General features: G+C 45.0%; 1 protein-coding gene across 1 annotated transcript; it reads left to right on the forward strand.

Moving 5' to 3' along the window:
- The first annotated feature begins 24569 nt into the window (after window positions 1-24569).
- On the forward strand, window positions 24570-25853 carry LOC123073990 (uncharacterized). Its single transcript, XM_044496957.1, has 3 exons — window positions 24570-24767; window positions 24881-25109; window positions 25218-25853. Exons 1-3 carry the CDS (start codon window positions 24748-24750, stop codon window positions 25809-25811), a joined length of 843 nt encoding a protein of 280 aa, XP_044352892.1. The 5' UTR covers window positions 24570-24747; the 3' UTR covers window positions 25812-25853.
- Window positions 25854-26165: the final 312 nt, after the last annotated feature.

Below are 26165 nucleotides of genomic sequence, written 5' to 3' on the forward strand. Positions count from 1 at the left end.
TCTAAAAAGGTTAATTACCGCTAACCTCTGCATCAATACGATACACACAAGCATACGCAATGGAATTGATAAGACATCATATGTTATTGACTGTCACCAACAGTTTCAAAGGTTCAGGCAAGCATCCAACCAAACACCTCTAACCAGCTACACTTTTTTTTTCGGGAAATCTTCCAATCTATTCATCTTCAATCATGGCAGTACAACAAATACCAAAAATAATAAAAATTATATCCAGATCCGTAGACCACCTAGCGACGACTACAAGCACTGAAGCGAGCCGAAGGCGCGCCGCCGTCATCGCACCTCCATCGTCAGAGTCGGGCACAACTTGTTGTAGTAGACAGTCGGGAAGTCGTCGTGCTAAGGCCCCATAGGACCAGCGCACCAGAACAGCAATCGCCGCAGATGAAGAATAACATAGATCGGAAGGATCCAATCCGAAGACACACGAACGTAGACGAACACCAACGAGATCCGAGCAAATCCACCAAAGATAGATCCGCCGGAGACACACCTCCACACGCCCACCAACGATGCTAGACACACCACTGGAACGGGGGCTAGGCGGGGAGACCTTTATTCCATCTTCATAAAGTCGCCGCTGTTTCGTCTTCCTGAGCAGAACACAAACCCTAACAAAGTAGAAAGAAACAACTAAAAACAAAGCCCTCTCGCCGGCCCTTGGCAAGATCCATCGCGCCTCCATGGCCCTAGGGCCACCGGAGACGAGGCGGACTTGCGTCGGAGCCGACGAGAGGTAGAAACCCTAGCTGCTTTTTTTAGGAGGAGGAAGAGGCGGCGGCTGTAGGGAGTCCGTAAGGCGTCTAAGTAGCCTCTAACCAGCTACACACCAAACCATTCTTCAGAACAGACCAAGGTTTTGGTTACCGGTTGAAATTTCAAGATTTTCCATGGTTACGGCGTGTTTCCATGCCCCTCGGTAAATCCCTATACCGAGCAAAAAGTACCAATTTTTTGAATTGAAACACTCAAATTATAGTAAAATACATAGGATCTAATTAATGCCATGAGAGTTGGTTCTGACATGTTGGTACCAATCTAGTTCCTGTTTTGGGAGGCCTATGGTTCGAATGTTCGTTCATTCATTTATTTGAATTCAAAATTCAACTACAAAAGTCATTCGAAATATTCTTGGTATTTCTTGATAACCGTGGTAACCACGTTTACCAGTCCCCCACGGTAAAATTGCCTCATTCGGTAACCAAAACCAAGACTCCAACCTACAATAGCGTGTCATATATCCCAGACAAATCGATGTTACCCCACTAGAGGCTACCAAGGCGTCGCATGAACAAGGTTGGCCAATCTATCTCCATAGGCAGGCCACGAAACTACTCTAGTGTCACCTGTTCTAATGTCTCAGTGTTGAGACGAGCAATGTACATGCCCTCTCCCATGAGATCCTTGATGTGTAATTTGTCGCTTGTCTCCCACGACCAAATGCATGATGGCCATTCAAGCTGTTGGATGACCTCGGTGAGTTTGTGGTCGATCACCCTAGTGCGAAGCCACGCTGCATCAACATAATGTTGTTATTGTGTCCATACCTCTAGCGCCACGGTGCACACAAAGCGACAGGAATGTGCCGTCTGCCGTGGTGGCAAGATGACCCGCACAGTCAAGGTCGCATAGTGTGCATGCAGAAAATCCTCCAAGACAGCCTTGGTCGGGCTTAGTAACTTCGTCAAGGAGGCATGCCCTGTCTCGATATTGACGTTAAGGACATGGAAGAAGTTCGAGTAGCTGACAAAGAGAAAATCTGCATAGCCTCGGCACGCGACTGCCTTATTGTCCTCCATGGACCAAATTTGACACTCCATCATGTCTGAAAGCTGAATAAAACTGTTGCTTATTGATGATTTGGTGCGGCATACAAGAGTATATAAGAGGGTACAAACCGACTTGGGATAGGGGTACAAAACTGACTTGGACTAGAAGTGCGTATACCATAATGACTACTCTAACATCCCCCCGTAGTATCAACGGCAGGCTCGACGATGTTGAGACTGAAACAGATATCTTGAAACGGCTTAGTAGGCAGTGCCTTGGTGAAAATGTCAGCAAACTGAGCCGTAGAGGGAACATGAAGCACCCGAACCTGACCAAGAGCAATCTTTTCACGAACAAAATGAATATCAATCTCAATATGCTTTGTGCGTCGGTGTTGAACTGAATTGCTGGTCATGTATACTGCTGATATGTTGTCACAGTAGACAATAGTGGCCTGCTCAATAGGCCTATGTAGCTCGGAGAGTAACTGCCGAATCCAGATTGTATCTGCAACGGCATGTGCCACAGCGCGATACTCAGCCTCGGCCGACGAACGTGAGACTGTAACCTGTCTTTTCGAAGACCAAGAAATCAAATTGTTACCAAGAAAAACACAAAAACCGGAAGTGGACCTTCGAGTGTCAGGACAACCAGCCCAGTCTGCATCAGAGTATGCGGTAAGCGAGTTTGGAGAAGAATTATTGAGGTGGAGACCACGATTGAGAGTTCCTTTTAAATACCGTAGAATGCGTTTAACATGATTATAGTGAGGAATCCGGGGATCATGCATATAGAGACATGCTTGTTGAACAACAAAAGAGATTTCAGGACGAGTAATGGTGAGATATTGGAGAGCACCTGTTAGGCTACGATAGAGAGTAGGATCGGAAAAGGGTTCACCAGTAGCCGAAAGTTTAAAACTAGTATCGACAGGAGTGCGAGATGATTGACAGTCAAGCATATCAGCACGATTAACAAGATCAAGAATATACTGGCGTTGGGAAAGAAAAAAGGCTGGAGGAATCTCGAACAACAGCAATGCCTAAGAAATGATGAAGGAGTCCTAGGTCAGTCATAGAAAATTCAGATCTAAGAAGAGAGACAATATGATCTAAGAACTTTTGAGAGGAGGCGGTAAGAATGATATCATCTACATAGAGAAGTAAATAGGCAGTGTCAGAAGTTTGATGATACACAAAAAGAGAGGTGTCGGAGAGAGATGGAGTGAAGCCTATTGTTTGAATGAAGGAGGAGAAGCGTTGAAACCAAGCTCGTGGGGCCTGTTTAAGACCGTAGAGAGATTTCTAAAGAAGACATACATGAGTTGGAAAGGATGGATTTTCAAAACCCAGAGGTTGCTGGCAGTAGACAGTTTCTTGAAGGGAACCATGGAGGAAAGCATTTTTAACATCAAGTTGGTGAATGGGCCATGAAGAGGAGACAGCAACACTAAGAACGGTGCGAATGGTGCTAGGTTTAACAACAGGAGAGAAGGTTTCTTCGTAATCAATTCCTTTTTGCTGAGAAAAGCCACGACAAACCCACCTGGCTTTATATCGTGAGAGGATCCCATCGGAGTGGAACTTTTGGCGAAAAATCCGTTTGCCAGAAACAATATTTGTATTGGGAGGACGAGGAACAAGTTGCCAGGTGTTGTTTTGAAGTAAAGCATTATATTCTTCTTGCATGGCAGCGGCCCAATTGGGATCAAGTAGAGCAGTTTTGTAATTCTTTGGAAGAGAAGTGAGAGATACGGAGGTATGAAGGTTTAGGCGGTCTTGGGGTTGATGAAATCCTGATTTGGCCCTAGTACGCATGCGATGATCATTAATCGGGGCTTCTGTAGGAATAGCACGAGGGGGTAAGGTGGGTACTGGTGAGTCCGGCGCAGCGGAAGAGTCGGACGAAGGAGTAGGGCTGGGTGGTGGAGTGGGAGGAGGGGCCGGGGGTGTTGGGGAGGGAGCAGGGGTCGGGGGTGTTGGGGACGTCTCGGGTGGGGTGAGTGTATGGTTGGGATTGGCTATGGTGGGTGTTAATGGTGGTGGTGATAAGTTGTGTTCGGCAGGTAGGGGAGTATATAGTTGGAAAGGGCGGGGGGAGGGGGTGTTTGCGGAGCTAGGGGTGTTGGATGGTGTAGTAGTGCGTTGTGAGAAAGGAAAAATGTGCTCAGCAAACGTGACATGACGAGAGACATGAACGTGTCCGGTGTGAAGGTCGAGACAGCGATAGCCTTTGTGCTCGTCAGAGAAGCCGAGAAAAGCACATGGGATAGAGCGTGGTGACAATTTATTTGCAGAAGTGGCGTAGGCATTGGGAAAACAGAGACAGCCGAAAACACGAACCGCGGAGTAGTCGGGGTGGGAAAGAAAGAGGGAATAATAGGGAGTAGTGTTGGGTTTAGTTTTAGAAGGTCGAATATTTAGAAGGAAGGTGGCCATGTGTAGGGCTTCAGCCCAAAACTTGGGAGGCATAGATGATTGAATGAGGAGAGTGCGAACTATATCATTGAGGGTGCGAAGAGAGCGTTCTGCTTTACCATTTTGAGGGGAGGTGTAGGGACATGAGAACCTAAGCAGGATGCCATGTTGTAAGAAGAAAGTACGATTTTTAATGTTATCAAACTCGCGACCATTGTCACATTGGATAAAGCGAATTGGGAGGAAGAAGTGAACAGACACATAGCGTTGAAAATTAAGGAAAAGAGAATGGACCTCGGATTTGTTGCGTAGAGGAAAAGTCCAGACAAAGTGGGTGAAATCATCTAGGATAACAAGGTAGTATTTAAAACCCGAAACACTTGCAATGGGAGAGGTCCATAAATCACAATGTATTAATTCAAAGGGATAAGTGCTACAAGAACTAGAGGAACTAAAGGGAAGACGCACATGTTTGCCTAATTGACAAGACTCGCAAAACACAGAATTATGAGAGTCCCTATTACATGGTATGGTAAATTCACTAAGCATAGAAGCTAAGACGGCGGGGTTGGGATGGCCCAAGCGACGATGCCAGAGATCGACGGAGGCCAGCATGGATGTTGGAGGGGTGGCGGCAGGAACTCCATTAAGAGAATAAAGATCACCGGAGCTATTGAAGCGAGCGATCTCGGCCTTGGTCAGGTAATCCTTCACAGATAAACCAAAAGGGTCAAATTCAGCCGAAACTAGATTGTCGCAAGTAAATTGGCGAACAGAGATAAGATTTTTAATGAGGGCGGGTGCAACTAGAACATCGCGAAGTAAAAGAGGTTTGGTGGAAGAGGGAAGTTGAGCCTGACCAACACAATATATAGGAATAGATGATCCATCTCCAAGGATAATGGAAGGGAAAGGAGATTTAGTGCAAGAAGATAACCAATTACTAGATGCAGACATATGACTAGAGGCCCCTGAATCAAAGATCCAATCCGTACCTGAGTTTCCTTGTGCAGCAAAGTTATTCATGGCCTGGAGAAAGGCAGCTTGATCCCAGCTCGGCGTCGCAGGTGAGGGTGGCGTCGGAAGCAGTGCCGGCGGATACGATGGTGAAGGCAGTAGGGCCGGCTGGGGAGTGTAGTAGGCATTGGCCGGCTGTGGTGGGGGTGGCGTCGGGAGCAGGGCCGGCTGAGGTGTGTAGTAGGCGCCGCCGTCGGTGCTGTAATGACCATAAGGAGCATACGTCGGGGCGGCGTGATAGGCATTGGCCGGCTGTCGGGGGTTGAGAACCCCGGGAGCACCAGTAGGCGGCCGAAGGCCGGGTTGCCAGGCACCTGAGTATGCCGGCGGAGCACCGAGGGTGGACGGAGCGGACCAGGGCATGGGCCATGCTTGAACAAGCCCCGTCCAAGGATCATGAGGAGGCCGCCATGCAACCGCAGATGGAGCACTGGTGGGTGGTGCAGGACTCGGTGCTGGTGATGTCGTAGGCGGAACCGAACGAGTCGACGGCGGCCTGTAGATAGGGTTTTTGCCGCGGTAGTTCGGACTAGGACGCCAGCCTGGGGGCGGTTCAACAGATGACGATGCGGACGGCCCGGCGGCAGGAGCCGGCCTGGAAGGCGGCGCTGGTGTAGACGACAGAGGAGGACGAGCCGCAGCATGAAAGACCTTGGGGCGAGAGTCCTTGCGAGCTTGTGTTTCCGCCGCGAGTTGTAGCAAGGAACGAACTTCAGCGAAGGTAGGAGGGGGCCGTATCATCGGTATGAACGAGGCTTGCTTGTCAAAGTCTTCGCTGAGGCCGACGACGACGATATTGATTAGCTGTGAGTCGCTAACTGTATCGCCGAGTTCGCGGAGCTCATCACCAATGGTCTTAACGCGCTGGCAGAACAGGTTCACCGGGGCGTCTCCTTGCACCATATTGCGAAGCTCGGTGTGGAGAGCGTTTTTCCGAGCGTCGGTGTTGCTTTGGAAGAGCTGACGGAGGGAGTGCCAGATGTTGGCAGCGGTGGCGCCGTCGTGATCGAGCATGTTGAAGATCTCGGTGGTGATGCGGGTGTAGAACCACTGGACGATCGCGAGATCGTCTTTCAACCATTGCGGATCGTCGGGGCGGGGAAGACAGTTGGCGGCGACATGCGAGCGCAGGTTGCAGCGGCCGAGGTGGAGATCGAAGAGATGTCTCCAATGGTAATAGTTGTGGGCGGCGAGATCAAGAACTATAGGGATGTAGGGGCTGACGTCGGAGATTGTGTCAGCAAGAGATATTGGTGCGGCGAGGATGGGTGCAGGGTAGTTTTGTGGAGCTATGGTGAGGACCGAGAGAGAAGCGGCCGCGGCGTTGGCAGTCTTGGCGATGAGTGCGGCCCGGCGCTCGAAATAGCCGGGCGGCGGCGGCGGCGGTGGCTTTGGCGGAGCCATACCCTAAACCCTGGGACCGATAGCTGATACCATGAAAGCTGAATAAAAGTGTTGCTTATTGATGATTTGGTTGGCATACAAAAGTATATAAGAAGGTATAAACCGACTTGGGGTAGGGGTACAAAACTGACTTGAACTAGAAGTCGTATACCATAATGACTACTCGCACAGGCGCGCGCCATCCTGGCTCACCGGAGGCAAAAACGTGGAGGTTGAACTGCGACCTTTCTTTGTCCGCGCCGACCATTAGCACTCTGAAGGCCAACCTGCCGTTGCCGGTGTTGGTCGGTATGATGTCGCGGCCGTAAGGGCTGGATTTGAATTGGCTGTTGCAGTCCAGCTCGGGCAGCACGTGCCACGTGCCCACGAGCAAGTCGCACACAGCGAGGTGGGCCACATTGGGTATCCGGTCGTCGTCGCATGGATACACACGTGCCAGGAGAAGACCGCCACACGTGGCAATGGGCACGGCACAGTCAACGGTGTGGTGTTGGCGTTGGGGACTGTTAGGCAATGGATCTCGGTCTGGTATTTAGCACTCATAAGTATTCCCTCCGTTCCATAATATAAGAACATTTTTGACACTAACATAATGTTAAAAACGTTTTTATATTTTGAGACAGAGGGAGTAGTAGCTTACAGAAACACATTTTGTCTTCGGGATAAAGTAAGAAAGCAAGAAGAAACTAAAGAAGCCGTGTCATGCCTTGCCGATTGCCTGATCTCACTGGATGCCCGTACCGTCGCGCTGGTCTCCTTAAGTAGGGTTCATCCACTCCGGGCTCACGTACCTGCGATTGGCTTGCGATCCGAGGTGTCGTGGCGATGACGCGCCCCTGCCCCTGATTGGTTGGGCGATGTGTTTCTGCCGCCACGCTGTCCTTCTTCCCTGACCTGGCAGCACCCTGGCGGCCGCTGGGTGACTCTGCACTTGGGGCGCTGACAGGGACGAAAGAGCTCAAGGGACGGCGAAGAGTGCCGAACAACAGAGGCGACAAGGGCGTCGGGACGAAGGCGAGCTGGCTAGATGAGGAGTCCCTGGGGCTCATCCTCCCCGGGAATATTAAGCGGACACATCGCTGGGTGAAGAAGCCGGCGATGAAGGAGCGCGGCCACCGGCGCCGGAGGAGGGAGGGCTTGCTTTTGTTGCTTGCTTTTGGGGATGATAAATTGCATGTCGCTGATGATGGCACGATCAACCTTTCACGGCGTGTTGTGTCCGTTGAACATCATGGTGAACTGAAGGTTTCTCTTGCTGAACGATATGAAGAGTATGAACAAGTTGTTAGAAGAGATGATATAATTTTCAAGCCAAAATATGCTGGCAGAAGTGATGGTGTGCTTAATGTTGGCGCATGAAAGATGCATGTCATAGTTGCTTGGTCCCTGTTCTCTTACTAGTCCAGCAAGGATGATGTTTGCTTAATGACTCAGTTTTCTCTATACCTAGACGAATAAGTGGTTTTCTATTGTTCAAATGTTTGTGAAATGTGGTGTGCTTTCTTATTCATCGCCGACCCAAATTTTAGTATGGAACTTGTAATGGTGTATAATAAACACGGAAAAGGTTTAAATGGGAAACGATGAAAACGAATTGAGTTCTCCTTCAAACCTGACTATTTCCATTCGAAACACTGATACTTTCCAAGTGACTATTTGGTTTGTAAACGAGTACATCAAGTTTTTTTTCGTAACTCTGCCAAATTTTTTATCACACCCTCAAGGGTCATATAATGACACCATGCCATGTCTTATCCTTTGCATACTTCATTTGCATGTTTTGTTTAATTGAAAAGCATTTAGCTCATTTTAATAGCTATAAATTCATTTAGTGATTTAAAATTACGAAACTAACCTAGAAATGTCAATAGTTTCACATGACTCTCTATATAAAGTAAGTCCAACCCACAAAAAGTTGGGAAACAAATGTATCCCAATCTGGGGCACTAATGAATATCTAGAAATGTGAACCAATTTGTGGCTGGATGCTTAGGAGGACAGTGGTATCCCAGGGCACCAGAGTTCTTGACACTGGTGCTTGCATTTTCCTGGATTTATTTCAGTCCTTCTGGCGATGTGCATTCAGTGGGAGGAGACGTTCCCGCCGACTACGAAGGTGTCTATGGTGACTTCGTTAATCTCGGGATGTTGTGCCAGCTCAGTCTCTCGGAGGTGCTCATAGGGGAAGAGTATGCATGTGTGTGTTCATGAGGGTGAGTGCATGTATGTATGTATGAGCATCCGCGCTTGTACCGTGTTCAAACAAATATATCTAGAAATGAATTAGATGCACAAAAATATCATGTTAACCTAGAATAGTTCCAGTTTTTAGCAAGAAAGTAGTAATGGTGTACATTAAACATGGAAAAACTAAGGGGAACTGTTGAAAATGAATTGAGTTCTCCTTCAAACTCGGATGATTCATGGGGCTCATAAAATGACATTATGTCAAGTTTCATCCTTTGCACTCTTCATATGCATATTTTGTTTTAAGAGCATTAGCCCATTTTAATAGTTGCAAACTCATTTAATGCTTTAAGAATAAGAAACCAACCCAAAAAATGGAAATAGTTTCACATGACTCTACTTATGTAGTAACTTCAACCCAAAAAAAATTGGGAATGAAAATCTACATGGATATGGCGCACTAATAAATATCTAGAAATGCATTAAAAGCCAAAAAATACCATATTAACCCAAAATAGTCCCAAATTTCAGCATGGAACTTGTAACGGAGTATATTAAACATTGAAAAAGTTTAAAGGTGGAATGATGAAAAAGAATTGAGTTTTCCATGAAACCCAATTGTTTCCCTTCGAAACCCCGGTACTTTTCTCGAGAGATTCTTCAGTTTGTAAGCGAAGTGCAACAATTTTTTTCGTAACTCTCTCAAATTTTTACCACACCCTCCGTGGTCATATAGTGACATCATGCCATGTTCCATCCTTTATAGAATTTATTTGCATCTTTTGTTTAATCTAAAGGTATTTAGCTCATTTTAATAGCTAGAAATTTATTTAATGCTTCTATAAAAATAAGAAACCAACCCAAAAAATGTTAATTGTTTCACACGACTCTACTTTTGTTGCACTATAACCGAAAAAAGTGGGAACAAAAATCTACCCTGATTTGCACTAACGAATACCTAGAATTGCATTAAGTCCCCAAAAATATCATATTAACCTAAATAGTCCCAAATTTCAGAATGGAACTTGTAATAGTGTATCTTAACATGGAAAAAATAAATGGGAAATGGTGAAAAAGAATTGAGTTCTCCTTCAAACTCATCTGTTTCGCTTCGAAGCTCTAATACTTCCCAAAGATTGTTCAATTTGTAAATGAAGTGCGTCAAGTATTTTCTGTAACTCTCTAGAATTTTTACCTCACCCCCAGGGGTTATATAACACCACGAGGGAAAACCCTAGTAGTAGCGCTTGTTTTGTAGCAGCAGTAGCGCTTGTACGAGCGCTACCACTAAGGCGCTACAGCTAACTATTAGCAGTAGCGCTGGAAAGCGAGTGCTACTGCTGTACCTAGTTAGCAGTAGCACTTTTGTTGGAAAGCGCTACTGATAATAGTAAGTAGCACTAGCGTTTCTTTTGAAAAGCGCTGGTGCTAACTTTTCCTGTATTTTTTAAAATACAGCTTATTTTCGTTGTGGTTTTATATACAGTACTTTCATCATATGATTTTATTACCATGATTAGTTATTATATATAACAGAAGTACATTCGACATGAACCACATGTTGCCTCCACTTGAATCTACTCCATGTTCATTTCCCCTACTGATATATATAATAACTCATCATGCTCATATGCATCATCGATCATAATAATAAATAACTCATCATTGGTATCATAATAACAAGTCCTACTCATCATCATTGATCATATAACTTCTACTCGTTATCATAATAACAAGTCATACTCATCATTACCATAGTCATCTAACCAATCCTACTTAATTGTTCTTAGCACATGATCATGAGTATTAGCTATGACCTAAATACCCTCTCTAAGGTAAAATAGCATAAAACAAGATAGGCCCTGACTCTCCATTATGGAGAATGGAGATTATCCTGTCTCCAATTCTTGCCCTTCGCATAATGTTGCTTCCAAATACCTCCCTATGATTGACCATACATCTTTTCCAATTTTTGATTGTCATGTCTTCATCGGTTTTAAAAATCCGGTATGAACAGCAGTGCTGCGTAGGATGACTTGGCCGTAAGTTCATAACATCAAGGCAACCATTCGGAAACATCAGATGAGGCACACAATCCTTCGGGATTTTCTGTTGAAAAACATAGTAATAACTTAGTAGTTAGCAATGTATTTGAGTTTTAAAAGAATTTATGCAAAATATGCACGGATGTCGTAATAGTAAAAAAAACTTACCATGACATCACCATGGATATTACCGTAGTTCAACACGTGCACTAGTGGCACGTATTGACCATAATGTGGAGGAGCTTGATAATAGTTATTCTAATTCTTAAGATCAGTAATAAATGAGATCAGATGATTTTTCTCCTGATAAGTTAATTCTGAGCCATCGGTGTAGTAGGTTATGTCTACCATCTTCCACACATTCTTTGAAGAATGAAAATAAGCTATCAATGAAAATAAGTTGTCAACTATTATGAAATAAACAATATAAATTACTTAATAACTATGTTTGAGAAACTTACATAGCGGTAGAATTGGAAGCGTATCAACAAGGACCCAAATGTCCATATTGTCTTGGGCGATTTCAGGATCACCAAGATCCATGGTGACAAGCATACCCTCATGAAAATCATACATCTTGCAAAGTGCTTCCCAATTCGGGCAACCAAAATGGGATACGCTCTCAGAATTGTGTAGATTTACATCAAAATCCATACCATGATGGGTCCTTAGGTGAATTATCTGTGTTTCCATACTTTCATGATCTTCAAAATCCATCATCTCCAAGACATAGCGTCTTGCATGGCATGGGATAAGCTAGTCGAATTGTAAAAGACGAAAATTACACGTTGAAGTAGCAGAAGTCGTGCTTAATTACGAAAAAAATACTTGTCGTCGTTGCGTACCGTTTCAACCTCGAATGTCTCCTGGAGCTTAATGCTGAAGCGCCGACCTTCGTCCAGGTGAGGCCTATCGCACAGATCCCAGTCGTCGCCGCACTAGTTGCACTCCCCCGGGAGACTTTCGTCGTTCGACGACAACATTTCCTAGGTTCATAATTCAAAGATTAAACTAGTACAATTAAATATATGGACTATAAAAACTAAATTAGATTATTATTATTCATCACGGGTTGACTATGGGTCTGCCGAGTCTTTTCTTGAAAACTCTCAGCTCACGTGGTGTATACATTCGACCATTCGTGATGATCGCTCCTCCTCTCGTCCCCGAGTGCATTACACCAAAATTTCTAGCACACTGGAACGAAGGAGAAGCGACCCCCACGACAACAGTCCGGATTTTTCGTCCTCTCATATATGGTGGAGACTCTCCCTCATTGATTCCTCTCTGACATTTGTGACCGTCGGTGATGGTTGTTACTCCTCATTCCCCTAGTGCATAACAAAGGTCTAGCACAAGGAGAAGAAGGAGAAACGACCCCCACGACAACAGTCAGGATTCTTCGTCCTCTCTCATATATGGTGGACACACTCCCTCACTGATTTTTCGACCGTCGGTTATGGTCGTTATTCCTCCTTCCCCTAGTGCATAACAAAGCTCTAGCACAAGGAGAAGAAGGAAAAACGACCCCCACGACAACAGCCGGGATTCTTCTTCTCCCATATATGGTGCGTCGACAGACTTAAAGTCAACCCAAAATGTCATTTAATTATCTTTCTCGAAAATCCAAGCCACTCGATATTTCCTACATATCCTATCACAAGTCATTGCCAAAATTCACGGAAAAATCCGGCATGACCTTTGCTAAAAAAGGACATATCGAGCACCTGAAATTTGCCGGAACGGAAATTAATCAACACTCCGGCAAAACATAGGCCACTCGGAGGTGTTACCTGCAAACATGGCCGGCCACTTGGGCAAGCGCATATCCTATTTGAGCAACACAAGATATACATGTTTATATCTACATCATTTCAATGGTTGAAAATATGAACAAAAACATTTCAAAATATCTTATAGGACTCATATTGACACGGAGATTTGGTTGGTCTCACCTCGGGGTCAGAGGGGGTCGGTGACGGGGACGACGACGGGGATGATGGAGGGGCTCCTTGATTTCTGCAAAAACAAAAACCCTATAAGCTATCAACTAATCAAATGCATACGCCTTCACTACTGGGGAAATGCTTCTACATAGGAGCTCACCAGTAGCGCTTTTTATAAGCAAGTGCTGCTGCTAAATAGCATCAACGCTTTTTGACAACCAGCGCTGCTCCTAATCACTTAGCAGTAGCATTGTGGATGCAAAACATGCTACTATTATAATTGCCTGACCGTTGCAAGCATGCTAGATATACTAGTAGCGCTTATACTTAAAAAGCGCTACTGCTATTGAACTTAGCAGTAGCGCTTTACACTAACAAGCGCTACTACTAGAAATGCTACTGCTAATGATCATAGCAGTAGCGCTTTGTGCACAGAAGCGCTACTGCTATGTATGTTAGCAGTAGCGTTGTTTGCCTTCCAGCACTACTACTACGTGTACCTTATCCACCCGCGCGCGTCCCTGCCTCTCCACTCGCATTCTCACTCGCGCACAAATCGCCGCGTGCCGTCGCCACCGTCACCCACCAGCGCCCCCTAGGTAACTCCCTCCCTCTCTGCCCTCCTCCTCCCCCTCCTCCTCCCTCCGGCGGCCCCCTCCTCCTCCCTTCTCCTCCTCCTTCTCCTCCTCCTCCCTCCGGCGGCCCCCTCCTCCTCCCTCCTCCTCCTCCTCCCTCCGGCGGCCCCCTCCTCCTCCTCCTCCTCCTCCTCCCTCCGGCGGCCCCCTCCTCCCTCCCTCCTTCCTACCCCTCCTTCCTCCCTCCCTTGTCTCTGTTCTTGTTGGATGTAGGTAATTTAAATGTAGATTTTAGAATGTAGACATTGTAGAATGTAGGTTTTTTATAGAATATTTTTTTAGACTATTTTAGGTGTTTTGAATAGAATAAGAAATTTTAGGTCTTTTGATTAGAAATTTTAGTAATGGAAATTTTTAGTTGGTAGAATTTGAAATGAATGGACGGTTATATTGATGGATATATAGATAGATGGATGGATGGATAGATGTTAGGGCTAGAACTACGGTATAGATAGGTAGAATGTAGGTGCTTAATATAACTAGTTTATTTATACTAAGCGCTTAATATAACTAGTTTATTTATGGTAAGTGCTTAATATAACTAGGTTATTTATAGCAAGTTCTTAATAGAACTAGTTTATTTATAGCAAGTGCTAAATAGAACTAGTTTATTTATAGTAAGTGCTTAATAGAATTAGTTTATTTATAGCAAGTGCTTAATAGAATTATTTTATTTATAGTAAGTGGTTAATATTTTTTTTTTATATTTTGTTTATGCAGAAATCAAGTTTACCCCTGCCTCATCCCCGCAGTCATCCCCATCGTCGACCCCTTAAGACCTCTAGGTGAGAATAGCCAAATGATAATGTGTTGTAAATGTCGATGATGAAAATGCTAGTGCTATATAGTTGCCATGTCATTGATGTAGATGATGATGCATTCTGAATATAGACGATGTCTTGGTGTTCTTGTTTGCAATGTGCCTCCGAGTGGCCTATGTTTTGCCGGAATGTTGATTTGTTTCCGTCCCGGCAAATTTCAAGTGCTCGATATGTCCTGTCTTTAGCTAAGGTCATGCCAATTTTTTTCATGAATTTTAGCATGACTTGTGCTACAATGTAGGGCATATCAAGTGCTTGTGATTTGCCAGAACGGGAATTCAATGATATTTCGTCAAAACATAGGTCATTTGTTCTATGTCATTGCTCGATGTATGGAACGGGTTGACTTTAGGTCTGTTTCGGTTCCTTGTGTGTCTTTTAGTGAGGGAGAGTGTCCACCATATATATATTTGAGAGAGGAAGAATGCCGACTGTTGTCGTGGGGGTCGCTTCTCCTTCTTCTCTTTGTGCTAGACCTTTCTTATGCACTAGGGGAAGAAGGAGTAGCGACCATCATCGACGATCGAAAAATCGGTGAGGGAGCGTCCACCATATATGAGAGAAGAAGAATGCCGACTGTTGTCGTGGGTGTCGCTTCTCTTTCTTTTCCTTGTGCTAGATATTTGTAATGCACTAGGGAAAGGAGGAGAAGCGACCATCACCGACGGTCGCAATATCAGAGAGGGTGTGCCCACCATATACGTGAGATGAGAGTTCAGGAAGGAAGACTCGACAGACATAAAGTCAACCCGTTGCATATTGAGTAAATAGTGATATGTGTGTTGAGTTTCCTTCGATCGATTTTCAATTAATGTTTCAACTATGAACACAGGAAATGTCTGACGACGAAAAGGATTTCGGTATGTGCGAATACTGCGAAGACAAGCACGGCCTGTGCGACAGACATTTCCTGGTTGATGGTAGGCGCTTCAGCATCAAGCTGGATGAGACTTTCGAAGTGGATACAGTAAGTCACAACGACAAGTATTTTTTCGTAATTAAGTATGACTTCTGCTTCTTTTGCTTCAACTTATAATTTAATTTTTTTACTATTCTACTAGCGTATCCCCTGCCATGCAAGAATTTTTGTCTTGAATAAGATTGGTTTCAGTCCTATGAAAACTATGGAGGTAAAGAGAGTTCACTTGAGGATCGAGCATGGTTATACTTTTGCCACAAAATTATACAATGCAGACACCTACACCTATTTTGAATGTAAAAATTGGAGAGCACTATGAAAGGCTAATGCATTTGAGCCTAATATGCTTATCACCTTTGATATTCGTCTGGAAGATGATATTGAAGATAATATCGACATTTGGGTCGATGTGCAGACGCCTCTAGTTCTACCATTATGTGAGTTTCTCAACCATATTTATGTCTTGGATATTGTTTATTCAAAAATAGTTGACAACTAGTTTCTATTGACAGCTTATTTCCATTCAAGCAAACATGTCCGGCGCTTGGTAGACATGACATACCACTGTCCCGGGGCTGAACTAAACTGCGAGGAGATAAGTAACTATGTTTCATGGCTTGAGGATCTTGATACTGTCAAGACAAATTATTTTCCTAAACTTTAAAATCTCAGTACTCAAAACGTGCGATCAATAGTGTTCGTATTGAACTACGGTGACATCTATTTAGGAAATATGGTAAGATTTTTACTATTTGTCCTCAGTGCATCTTTTGCATACATTATTTTTTAAGCTAAACTTCATTGCTAAGTATGTTACTATGATGTTCTTCAACATGGACTCCCGATGATAGTTGTGCCTCATTGGAGCAAGGCTAAACGTTGCATTAAAATGGTTAGCTTACGGCCAAGACATCCTACATTGCACATGAGTGCATTCAGGATTTCTCAAAGCGAGCAAGTCTTAATAGTCAAAGACTGGAGCAAAATTGTGAAGGATCGCAGAGAAGTACTAGGGGGCAGCAATCAGAAGCGCGGCCCACAATTAGGAGACAGGTTCATTTGCATGCTCCAATATGATGAACCAGGAGTGCTACACATGTTCTAATGCTATTTTACTTGAGAGAGAGCAGCATGAGTGATTAGCTAGGTAGAATGAGTTTGAAGATGATGATGTGCTACACTATGACTGATTATTAAATAGCTAGTGTTGGTGGTAATGACTATGATGATTATTATTAGCTAGTGTTGGTGGTGATTAGATAGCTACCGTAGCTAGTGTTGGTGGTGATTAGTTAGCTAGAATGAATTTAAAGATGATGATGTGCTACACTATGACTATGATGATTAAATAGCTAGTGTTGATCGTAATGACTATGATGATGATTAAATAGCTTGTGTAGGCGGATTAGATTCAAGTGAAGGCAACATGTGGTGAAGGTGGATTAGGTTCAAGTGGAGGCAACATGTGGTGCACTTGAACCTAATCCACCTTCATTTCACACACTGTTGTATATACTAACTAATCATGGTCATAAAATCATTGATGAAAATATTGTATACAAAACATATACAAATACAGCGAAAATAAGCTGCAATTAAAAAACAAGAAAAATAAGCAGTAGCATTTTTCAGAAGAAACGCTACTACTACATGTTAGCTGTAGTGCCTTCTCAGTAGCGCGGCATCCCGCGTTAGTGCTAGGCAAAATATCCACGCTACTGCTAGGCTTTTCCCTAGTAGTGGCGGTGCCTGGTGTTGCCATTGAGACCTGATAAATGGTACATGTTTCATACCCTGTCCTACTAAAGGCAAATAAGAACGGTTGTGTGCATCGCTTGACGTAGCGGCCGGGCATGCTCCTTTTCATAAAAAAGGCAAATAAGATGCATATGTTCTTGTCAGCATTGTAATAAGACGGGCCTATGTTTTGCTATTTAATTAAAAAGACTATCTTCACCTGGGCTACAGGTTTGAAAAGGGAAACTACATCGGAGCTGTAGCCGTGCCCCGGCGCAGCTGCGAGGCGCCTATGTGGGTGCTGCATACAAAACAAATAGCACGCTATATGAAATAGTGCTGTCTCTAAAAATATGCTATTAGCGTGTTATAGCACGCTATAGTGTGCTATTGCGAGATATTGTACCCAGATTAATTTGACGGGACAATTCTCTATACGCTATACTGTGCAATTAGCGACGCTATAGCATGCAACCGCGTAAGGTGGAGCTGCAACCGGCATGAGACAGATGGGCGACCAGCTGTGACTGGCGCCATTTTTTAGAGCAAGTGCTGTGACCCAGGCGCAGCAGAGCTGCAACCAGCAGCACCAAATGCTACGATCGACCTTTTTTTTTTCTGGAACCATGGGGTGCGACCGGCTCGTGGAGAAGCCGCAACTGGGAGCGTCAAAGGCTACGAACGGCAACAGAAAAAGATTTAACCGAAGACGGGAGAAGCTGAGAGCTGGCTACTGCGCACCTGCAAAAAACTGCGATCGGCAGCAGATAAAGCTGCAGCTGGTGACAGAAAAAGGTTCAGCTAGCGCATGGAGGATAGGTAGCAATAAGAAGTCGAGAAGCCAACTTTGACGAGACAATTCTCTATACGCTATACCGTGCAATTAGGGGTGCTATAGCATGCAACCCATAAGGTGGAGCTGCAACCGACATGAGACAGATGGGCGACTAGCTGTGACCGGCGCCGTTTTTAAGAGCAAGTGGTGCGACCCAGGCATGAACTTAGTAATGGTGTTTATTAAACATGGAAAAATTAAGGGGAAATGATGAAAAGAATTGAGTTCTCCTTCAAACCCGACTGATTCCCTTCGAAACCTTGATACTTCACAAGACATTGAAAAGGTTTAAAGGGAAATGATGAAAAATAATTGAGTTCTCCCTTCAAACCCAATTATTTCCCTTCAAAACCCGGATGCTTCTCGAGAGATTCTTCAGTTTGTAAGCGACGTGCATCAATTTTTTTGTAACTCTCTCAAATTTTTACCGCACCCTCAGGGGTCATATAATGACATCATGCCAAGTTACATCCTTTGCGGACTTCATTTGCATCTTTTGTTTAATCAAAAGGCATTTAGCTCATTTTAATAGCTAGAAATTTATTTAATGCTTTAAAAATAAGAAGCCAACCCAAAAAATGTTAATTGTTTCACATGACTCTACTTATGTAGCAGTTTAACCCCAAAAAAAGTGGGAACAAAAATGAACATCAAGTGAACACAAACACAACAAGCACACACCCGTTCTCTAATATCTAGGATGCATAGAGTCAACACTAATGCACACACATAAATAACACGATGACAAATAGCGAAATTATATAAGACCAAATCTGTGCGTAAGTAAGGAAAAAAACTCACAGCAAAAGTCATACACAGTAGCTAGTTTCATTACTTCTTTTTGCTAGCTATAGTTACAAAAAAAATAAAAATGCTTGGTCTAGAAAACGCGCTAACAAATTCTTGGCGGACACTGGATTGTGATTGTCCAAGTGAAAGCTACAGAGGCCAATTCTACCGGCAAGGTTGGGTGGTGCTCCCACGATATTTGTGCACATGTTTGTGTGAAGATCGTAGATCTGAAGTACCAACGACCGTCCTTCATCAAATGAGCAGTGCAAGAGCAGCTTCCGTCCACCATGCATCACCCTCAATGGTATATAACGGCATGCTGTTGGTGCCATCGGTAAAGTGCATGCCTTGGTCCAGGTTCTCTTATCTGAATTATCCAGGATCCATATGTTGGTGACTGGATCGTCCAGTTCATCATCGTTGTATCCATGTATATCACCGCACACTGGTTGAACCATGCACAATGAACCGTTGAGCTCTGTTATGCGAATTGCCGTTGTTTTCCTCCACATCTCCACCCCGACGAATTTCCGTGGTCCTTCGAGCACGTCGGGCTTCCATTGCTCGCTCTCCAAATCCAAGCAGAGCAAACTGTGGTTGTTACATTCCACCAAAAAGTACATGATGCCATCTATAGTGACCGGAGAGCCTCGACGAGAGCAGGGGTGGACCTTTGGAAGTGCAAGCGCTTTCCTCCAACCTCTGCCATCTCCTAATGTAAGGATCTCACATGCGTCGTCGTCGAGGACACGCACCATCTGGTATTCACCGGACGGGACGGCATGGCCGAAGCCGAAGATGGTGTTTGTAACGTATCGCAGCATAAGGAAAGGCGTCGCGGTCTACCACGTCCACCTGTGGGCAGGTCACGAGCAGCTCCCCTGTGGCCGGATTGACCACGTTGACGCTGCCGCAAGAAGAGCCGTCGAGGCTCGTGTTGCACATCATCCCATAGCCTCCGGCACCCTTGATGACCCTCACGACGTTGCCGTCCATGTCCATGAGCCGCATGTCACGGCCTCCCACGGGTTCTTCTTCCTCAAAGGAGCCGGCGTCAACGAGGAGCGGGCCGTGGCGGGACCTGTGCGCGGCGGCGAAGACGGGACTGGAGATGAGGTCGCGCCACCCTTTGGACACACACCGGAACCGGCACATGGACTTTACCGGCGTCCTGGAGAGTATGTCGAAGATGGCTTGGTACGGTAAAGAGAGACGGTATCCATGTCGCCGCCGTACGTCATGTGTTTGCTGCGCCGTCGGGGATCTCTGTCTTGTGCAGTTTCGATGTATTTTGATCGGTTTATAAGTTTATACTACAATAATATAAACGGGATCGGATGCAGTCTGGCCAAAGGACTCTACCATACCTTACATCGCCGTGGCTGAAGTTGGCACGTACGCCTGAATCCTATAGTAACACGTACGGTTGCCTTCCTTGTACATTTGCCGACCTGGAGTCTATGTCATCACGATGTGCGGCCTTATCGACGATCGAGCATCCACGGTGGCGGAGGCGCGGTTCTATGTGTACGAATCTATTATTGAAAAGGCTTTCGCCCCATTATATATATAAAATAATGATCATCAACAATCCGATACAAATGCACGTCTCCACAATCACAACATACGCACGCACGCAAGGCAGGATACATAGCCGCTGAGCACAGCAACACTAACCATAGCACTACAAGAGTAACCGGAGACTTTAACCGTGAGCACGCTACCACAAAGAGATGAAGCAACATACGACGAACCATAAGCTCCAAGGCGGCGCCTTCAGGAAGATTACGACACCGGAGTGTCGTCACCGCATGATGCAAGGATCAGAGTTTCCCCTGGAGCAACACCACGGGCAATGAGAGCCGCGACGACGCCTTCAAGAAGGGACGGGCTTCGGTTGCAGCAACACGACGGGCAATGAGAGCCGCGACGACGCCTTCAAGAAGGGACGGGCTTCGGTTGCAGCAACACGACGGGCAATGAGAGCCGCGACGACGCCTTCAAGAAGGGAACGGGCTTCGCCGCCGCCTGTCCGTCCGAAAATAGAACAAGTTTCCACCCTGGCCAACTATCACCGCCACCGAACGCCACACCTCGGCTACCACTCCGCCCACATGGTCATGGCCACCAGGGAGCACCGAGCCACGGGCTCTGTGCATGAGCACCGCGCTACCACCATCAGGGGCGCCACCCTGGCATCTAATACCTTGACACCACCTCACCCGAGACCTGCCGCTACCCCAACAAAGAGACAAGCAGAAAGGTCCCGCCTTTCGCACCCCTGGGCGGCCCCAGTGCCGAGACCCAATAGGATGGCCAAAACCGGCCTCCATCGATCCGTCCAGCAGCACCGGGCGCGAGATGAGTTCGGTCCTGCCGCCGGGCGCGAGACGACCCAGTGTACCAAATGCGCTTCAAAGAGCGTGAGGGAATGGAAGAAAATCAGACAGCTCACACCCGACGCATTGAATGGCTGCGCACGTGGCTAATTTTTCCTTCATTTATAGCCGGCTAGCGCAAGCCTTTTCCATTATACTCCCTTCCTTGTTTTTAGAAATTTCAATGTGGACTACATATGGAGCAAAATGAGTGAATCTACTCTCTAAAATATGTCTATATACATCTGCATGGAGTCCTTATTGAAATCCTGAAAAATACTTATATTTAGGAACAGAGGGCGTATATTCTATTGTAATACATATGTTTTTTATATTTTTTGTAGATTACATAGTATATTATATTATATATTATATATATTACAGTTATTCTAAAAAATTAATTAGTGTATTAAAATGTGCATCGTGCATTGTCACGTATTAATCATGTCTTTGAAAACTTGTCAATAAGCTAACTCAAAAATGTTCATCATGTGTTAAAACTGTGTTCATCTATATTTTCAAAAGTTTTCATATACATATATTAAAAAAAGTTCACCGTGTCTTAAAAAATATGTGCATCATTCGTTAGAAACTGCTCATCTCTATTTCAAAAGCTGTTCTTATACATGTAATAAAAATATTTGTTGTGCCTTGAAAAATGTCCGTCTAGTTTACGATAAATAGTCGTAACATTAAAGAAAATGTTCATCACATATAAAAATGTTCATACATTAAAAAAATCATGACATTATAGAAGAACTATACATGATGTTTATAAAAATCTTCATGAAATATGAAAAATTGTTTGCGCAGTTTTAAAAAATGTTTATGATGTATAAAAAAGATCACAACAATTCAGAAAAAAATCTCATTTAAGAAAATGTTCATGGAAGTGCTAAAATTTTGTTTGCGCAAATTTGAAATAAACATTAACTCATTAAAAAACATGAAAAAGAAACAGGAGTAGAAAAGGTAGAACAAATCAGGAACATGCATATAAAAAAGTGTGAGATATAGTCTTTGCGGTCGTGGATATCCTCGTCAGGCTGCCTTGTTAATAACGGGAACATATTAATACAGATCCGTGTACGTATCCCCCACGTTGCTGGCCCAATAGAAAACCCAACCCAGAGACCCACGCGTTGACTAAAAGAGGATAAGGGGCTCTCATGTTTGCTCGAGGCCTAATGGCTCACACGAACAAGTCCGAGGAGTGGTGTTGCTCCCGGTGCGCCCCCCCCCCCCCCCCCCCCCCCCCCCCCCCCCCCCATCTTCTCTTCGCAGACAACTGCTTACTGATGTTCAAGGCAGAGGAGAATGGAGCTACCATGATCAGTGAATTGATTGAGAAATATTGTGGAGCCTCAGGACAACATGTCAATCTTAACAAGTCTAGTGTTTTTTTCAGCGAGGGCTGCCCAAATGTTAAGCGAGCATTGATCAAAGATATTCTGAACGTTCCAAACGAATCACTTTCTGAGCGCTACCTGGGACTCCCCTGTGATGTAGGTAAATCCAAGAATGGAACTTTCAAATATATTAAGGACAGGTTATGGGGGAAGGTTAAAGGCTGGTAAGGAAATCTTGATAAAATCTGTGGCGCAAGCTGTCCTGGCGTTTTCTATGTCTTATTTTTTGTTGCCTCGTGGTCTTTGCCAGCAGATCGACTTGATGCGCTCAGGAAGTTCTTCCGGGGTAGCAAAAACAGAGAGAGGAAGGTAGCTTCGGTTTCATGGGAGAAACTTACTATGCCCAAATATCAAGGAGGCCTCGGCTTTAGGGACACTGAGTTATCCAACCTAGCAATGCTAGCAAAGCAAGGCTGGAGGCTTATCCAAGAACCAAATTCTTTAAGTGCGAAGATTCTACGTGCAGTTTACTACCCGGACGGTGATGTTCTCGCAGCTGAGCTGGGCGACCACCCATCCCAAGTGTGGCGGGCGATATGTGCTGGATTATCGGTTCTAAAACAGGGCTTGATAAGGAGGGTTGGAGATGGTCAATCGATCAAAATCTGGGATGATAATTGGATTTCGAGGGAAAATTTGTTGAGAGCTCTTCACCCAATGTCAGCTGACCCACCGGTGTATGTGAGTGAAATGATTGATGCAACGACAAAGGCTTGGGATCACCAGAAAGTTCATGAACATCTGCAGCCTCCGGACGCTGAATTGATTCTGAAGATTCCGTTGAGCACACGGAACATAGCAGACAGCTGGGCATGGCACTATGAGCGGTCTGGTCTCTTCACTGTCCGCTCTGCGTACAGACTTTTGGTTGACACGAAGAGGAGGAGAGAAGATTGGCTAGAGGGACGGCCTAATACGTCTGATGTGTCTACTACCCAGGGGCAATGGAAGAAGCTTTGGAGAGTAAAAGTTCCTAGTGCGGTGAGACATTTTGCTTGGCGCCTGGCCAAGAATTCTGTACCTACAGAATCTGTTCGACACCACCGCAAGATGACTGATGAAGCATTATGACCTATATGCAATCGGGCGGAGGACTCCTGGCGACACGCTCTTGTGGATTGCAACATGCCTAAATGTGTATGGGCTCCAATGGATGATCAACTGGTTGAACACATGGTTGCATGCAAAAATGACGACGCCCGACTATGGTTGATGGAGCTGATGGAGACAACCAGAGAAGAGGAGTTCGTGAGGATTCTAGTGACACTGTGGTCAATCTTGTGGGCGCGTAGAAAAGCCATCCATGAGCAAGAATTTCAATCTCCATTATCAACCTTTTGCTTTGTTGAGAAATACCTTGGAGACCTGCTCCTGTTGCCGGGAAGAGCTGCACCCAACAACACTGTTTGTACAGCCACTGAAGCAAAAGTGGGGAGAAGGAAAAGAACATGGAAGCAACATAGGCAGGGTCACATGAAAGTAATGGTAGATGCGGCAGTAGCAAGGAGCGGACACAAGGGATCATGTGCGGCGATCTGCCGAGAAGAGGACGGCCATTTTTTGGGAGCCTCTTCAGTTGTGGAACTGGGACAAGTTGACCCAGAGATTTTGGAAGCGATGGCCTTCAGCGAGGGACTCGATCTGTCATCTGATTTATACCTGCAACGAGTTCATGTGCAACTGATTGTGCAGCTACTATATAAGTCATATGAAAGGCACGTACAAGGGACCTAGTACCACTGTTATCCAGGATATTGGGAAGAAGATGGAATCATTTGAATCAGTCTGCTTCGAACACGAGAAGAGGGATATGAACTGGGAGGCTCATGATCTAGCTAGAGCCTCGACCAGTTTAGAGTGTGGCCGCCATGTGTGGTTGATTAATCCTCCTAAATTCTTTTTTTGAAATGAATCCTCCTAATTTCTTATGTATTGAACGATCTGTCGTGGTTGAATAAAATGGAGTGATTGATCCTAAAAAAAAGGAGAGTTTGTCTAAAAAAAAACAAGGAGAGTTAGATTCACCTCAAAAAAAAGGAGAGTTAGATTATACCTAAAAAAAGAGTAACAAAGAGAGCTAGATTATACTTTATAACATAATAAAATAAAAAAGGCATGGTTGCAACGTATTGGATTATAGGACTAGTTAACAGGCCATAAGTACGTTGCAATATATCCACCGTTGCTAGCCCAAAGCAAAACCAAATCCAACCCAACCACTGGAGGCGTGGATCGTGGAGACACCGGACGATGGACATGGATCCGCCGCCGGCGAGGGGAAGGAGATATGAGAGGGAGACCGTCAGGCGTCGCCTTAGGCAGGAATCATTGGACAGATATTGGAACCCTAACCAGCACGAGCCTGACCGGGAGGCCGTCCGCGCCGGCGAATATTACGCCTACAACAGGATATGGGACACCGAGGAGATCAGTATGTCGCCTGCCTTCTTGTTAGCTAATTGCACTTCTTTCTAACTCCGCTACAGCAACCAAGTATGCAAGTATTGACTGTACTGCATGTACGTACATGCATCGATGATGCAGCGTCTATCCCACCCATGTGTTGCACCTACACGCTGGCCAATTCAACGATGCCCGTGCCAGAGATGCCTTGCAGATCTTTTCTATCAAAGTCGAATCGATTAGAGGGGGCTTAAGGTGGCCGCTGGACGTGTTTGGCATGGTCATTGCTCGCGACGTCTTGGACATTGATCGCAAGCGCAATATCATCTTCGCTCACCCAAGGAGTAACCCTCAAACCATCACGGAGGAGGTAATCATCTGTTTTTGTGCCCATCCTGTCGTGTTATCTATCCATCGACACTCCTTGCGGGTGAAACATAAACATGCATTTTACTCAACTGATTATTGAATGCTGCAGCATCCATATCTAGAACTCACAGGTCCAGCCCGTGCCGTCGTGACATCCGGCGATCCAGGGAAAATCGAGAACGTGCTCAAAGTTAAGGGTGCAACTGAATCTGACGATAGAGATCTAAGTCTTCTTGTCTTACCGTTGAAGAATCGTATGTATTGTGAATATGACAGATATTACACTAGCAAACATAGCACGCTGGAGCTAACTTTCCGGCACATTGACAACTCTGTGGAGGCGACAATCGGTGCACGCCTTATTGGTGGATCATCATGGCCACATGGTTTGCAAGGCGTAATGGTCGCTCGAATTTCCGATATGGAAGATGCCGAAGTTTCTTTGCTTGCCTTTGGAGGAGGTAAATTGCATGTTGTTGCTGATGATAGCATGATCAAGCTCACACGACGTGTTGTTTCTGTTGAACATCGTGATGGAGAGCTGAAAGTTTCTATCGTTGCACGGTGTGAAAATGATGAGCAAGTCATCAGTGTGAGAGATGATATAGTTTTCACACCCAAGAAAAATGGCAGAACTAGTGGTGTGCTTAAAGTTGGCACATGTAAGATCCAGCTCACTGTTGCCTGGTCACTTTTCAATTAACTTGACTAATGTAGCAATGTTGATGATTGATCAATGACTTTGTTTGCCCCAGATCCTCCAAATAGTGATCTTTTACTGTTTTGTGACAAGTTCAGCCTTCTGTCAGTTTATTTTGTTAAAGTAATACGATTATTTTATACTGGTATAACTAACTAATTAACCAGAATGTCAAACATTCAACCACATTGAGGGCATCGTGGAGGGAAATTATCTAACGACGACCTATAAACATTTCTTCGTGCACCACTGGCTAAAATATGGTTGCCACATTTGCTTCTTTCAGAAGATGTTAAACCAATCTTGACAAATTCACTCACCATATGATGCCCGTCATCATATACTTTTACGGGGAAG

Source organism: Triticum aestivum, chromosome 3D (genome assembly GCF_018294505.1).
Source record: "Triticum aestivum cultivar Chinese Spring chromosome 3D, IWGSC CS RefSeq v2.1, whole genome shotgun sequence".
Classification (NCBI taxonomy): Eukaryota; Viridiplantae; Streptophyta; class Magnoliopsida; order Poales; family Poaceae; genus Triticum; species Triticum aestivum.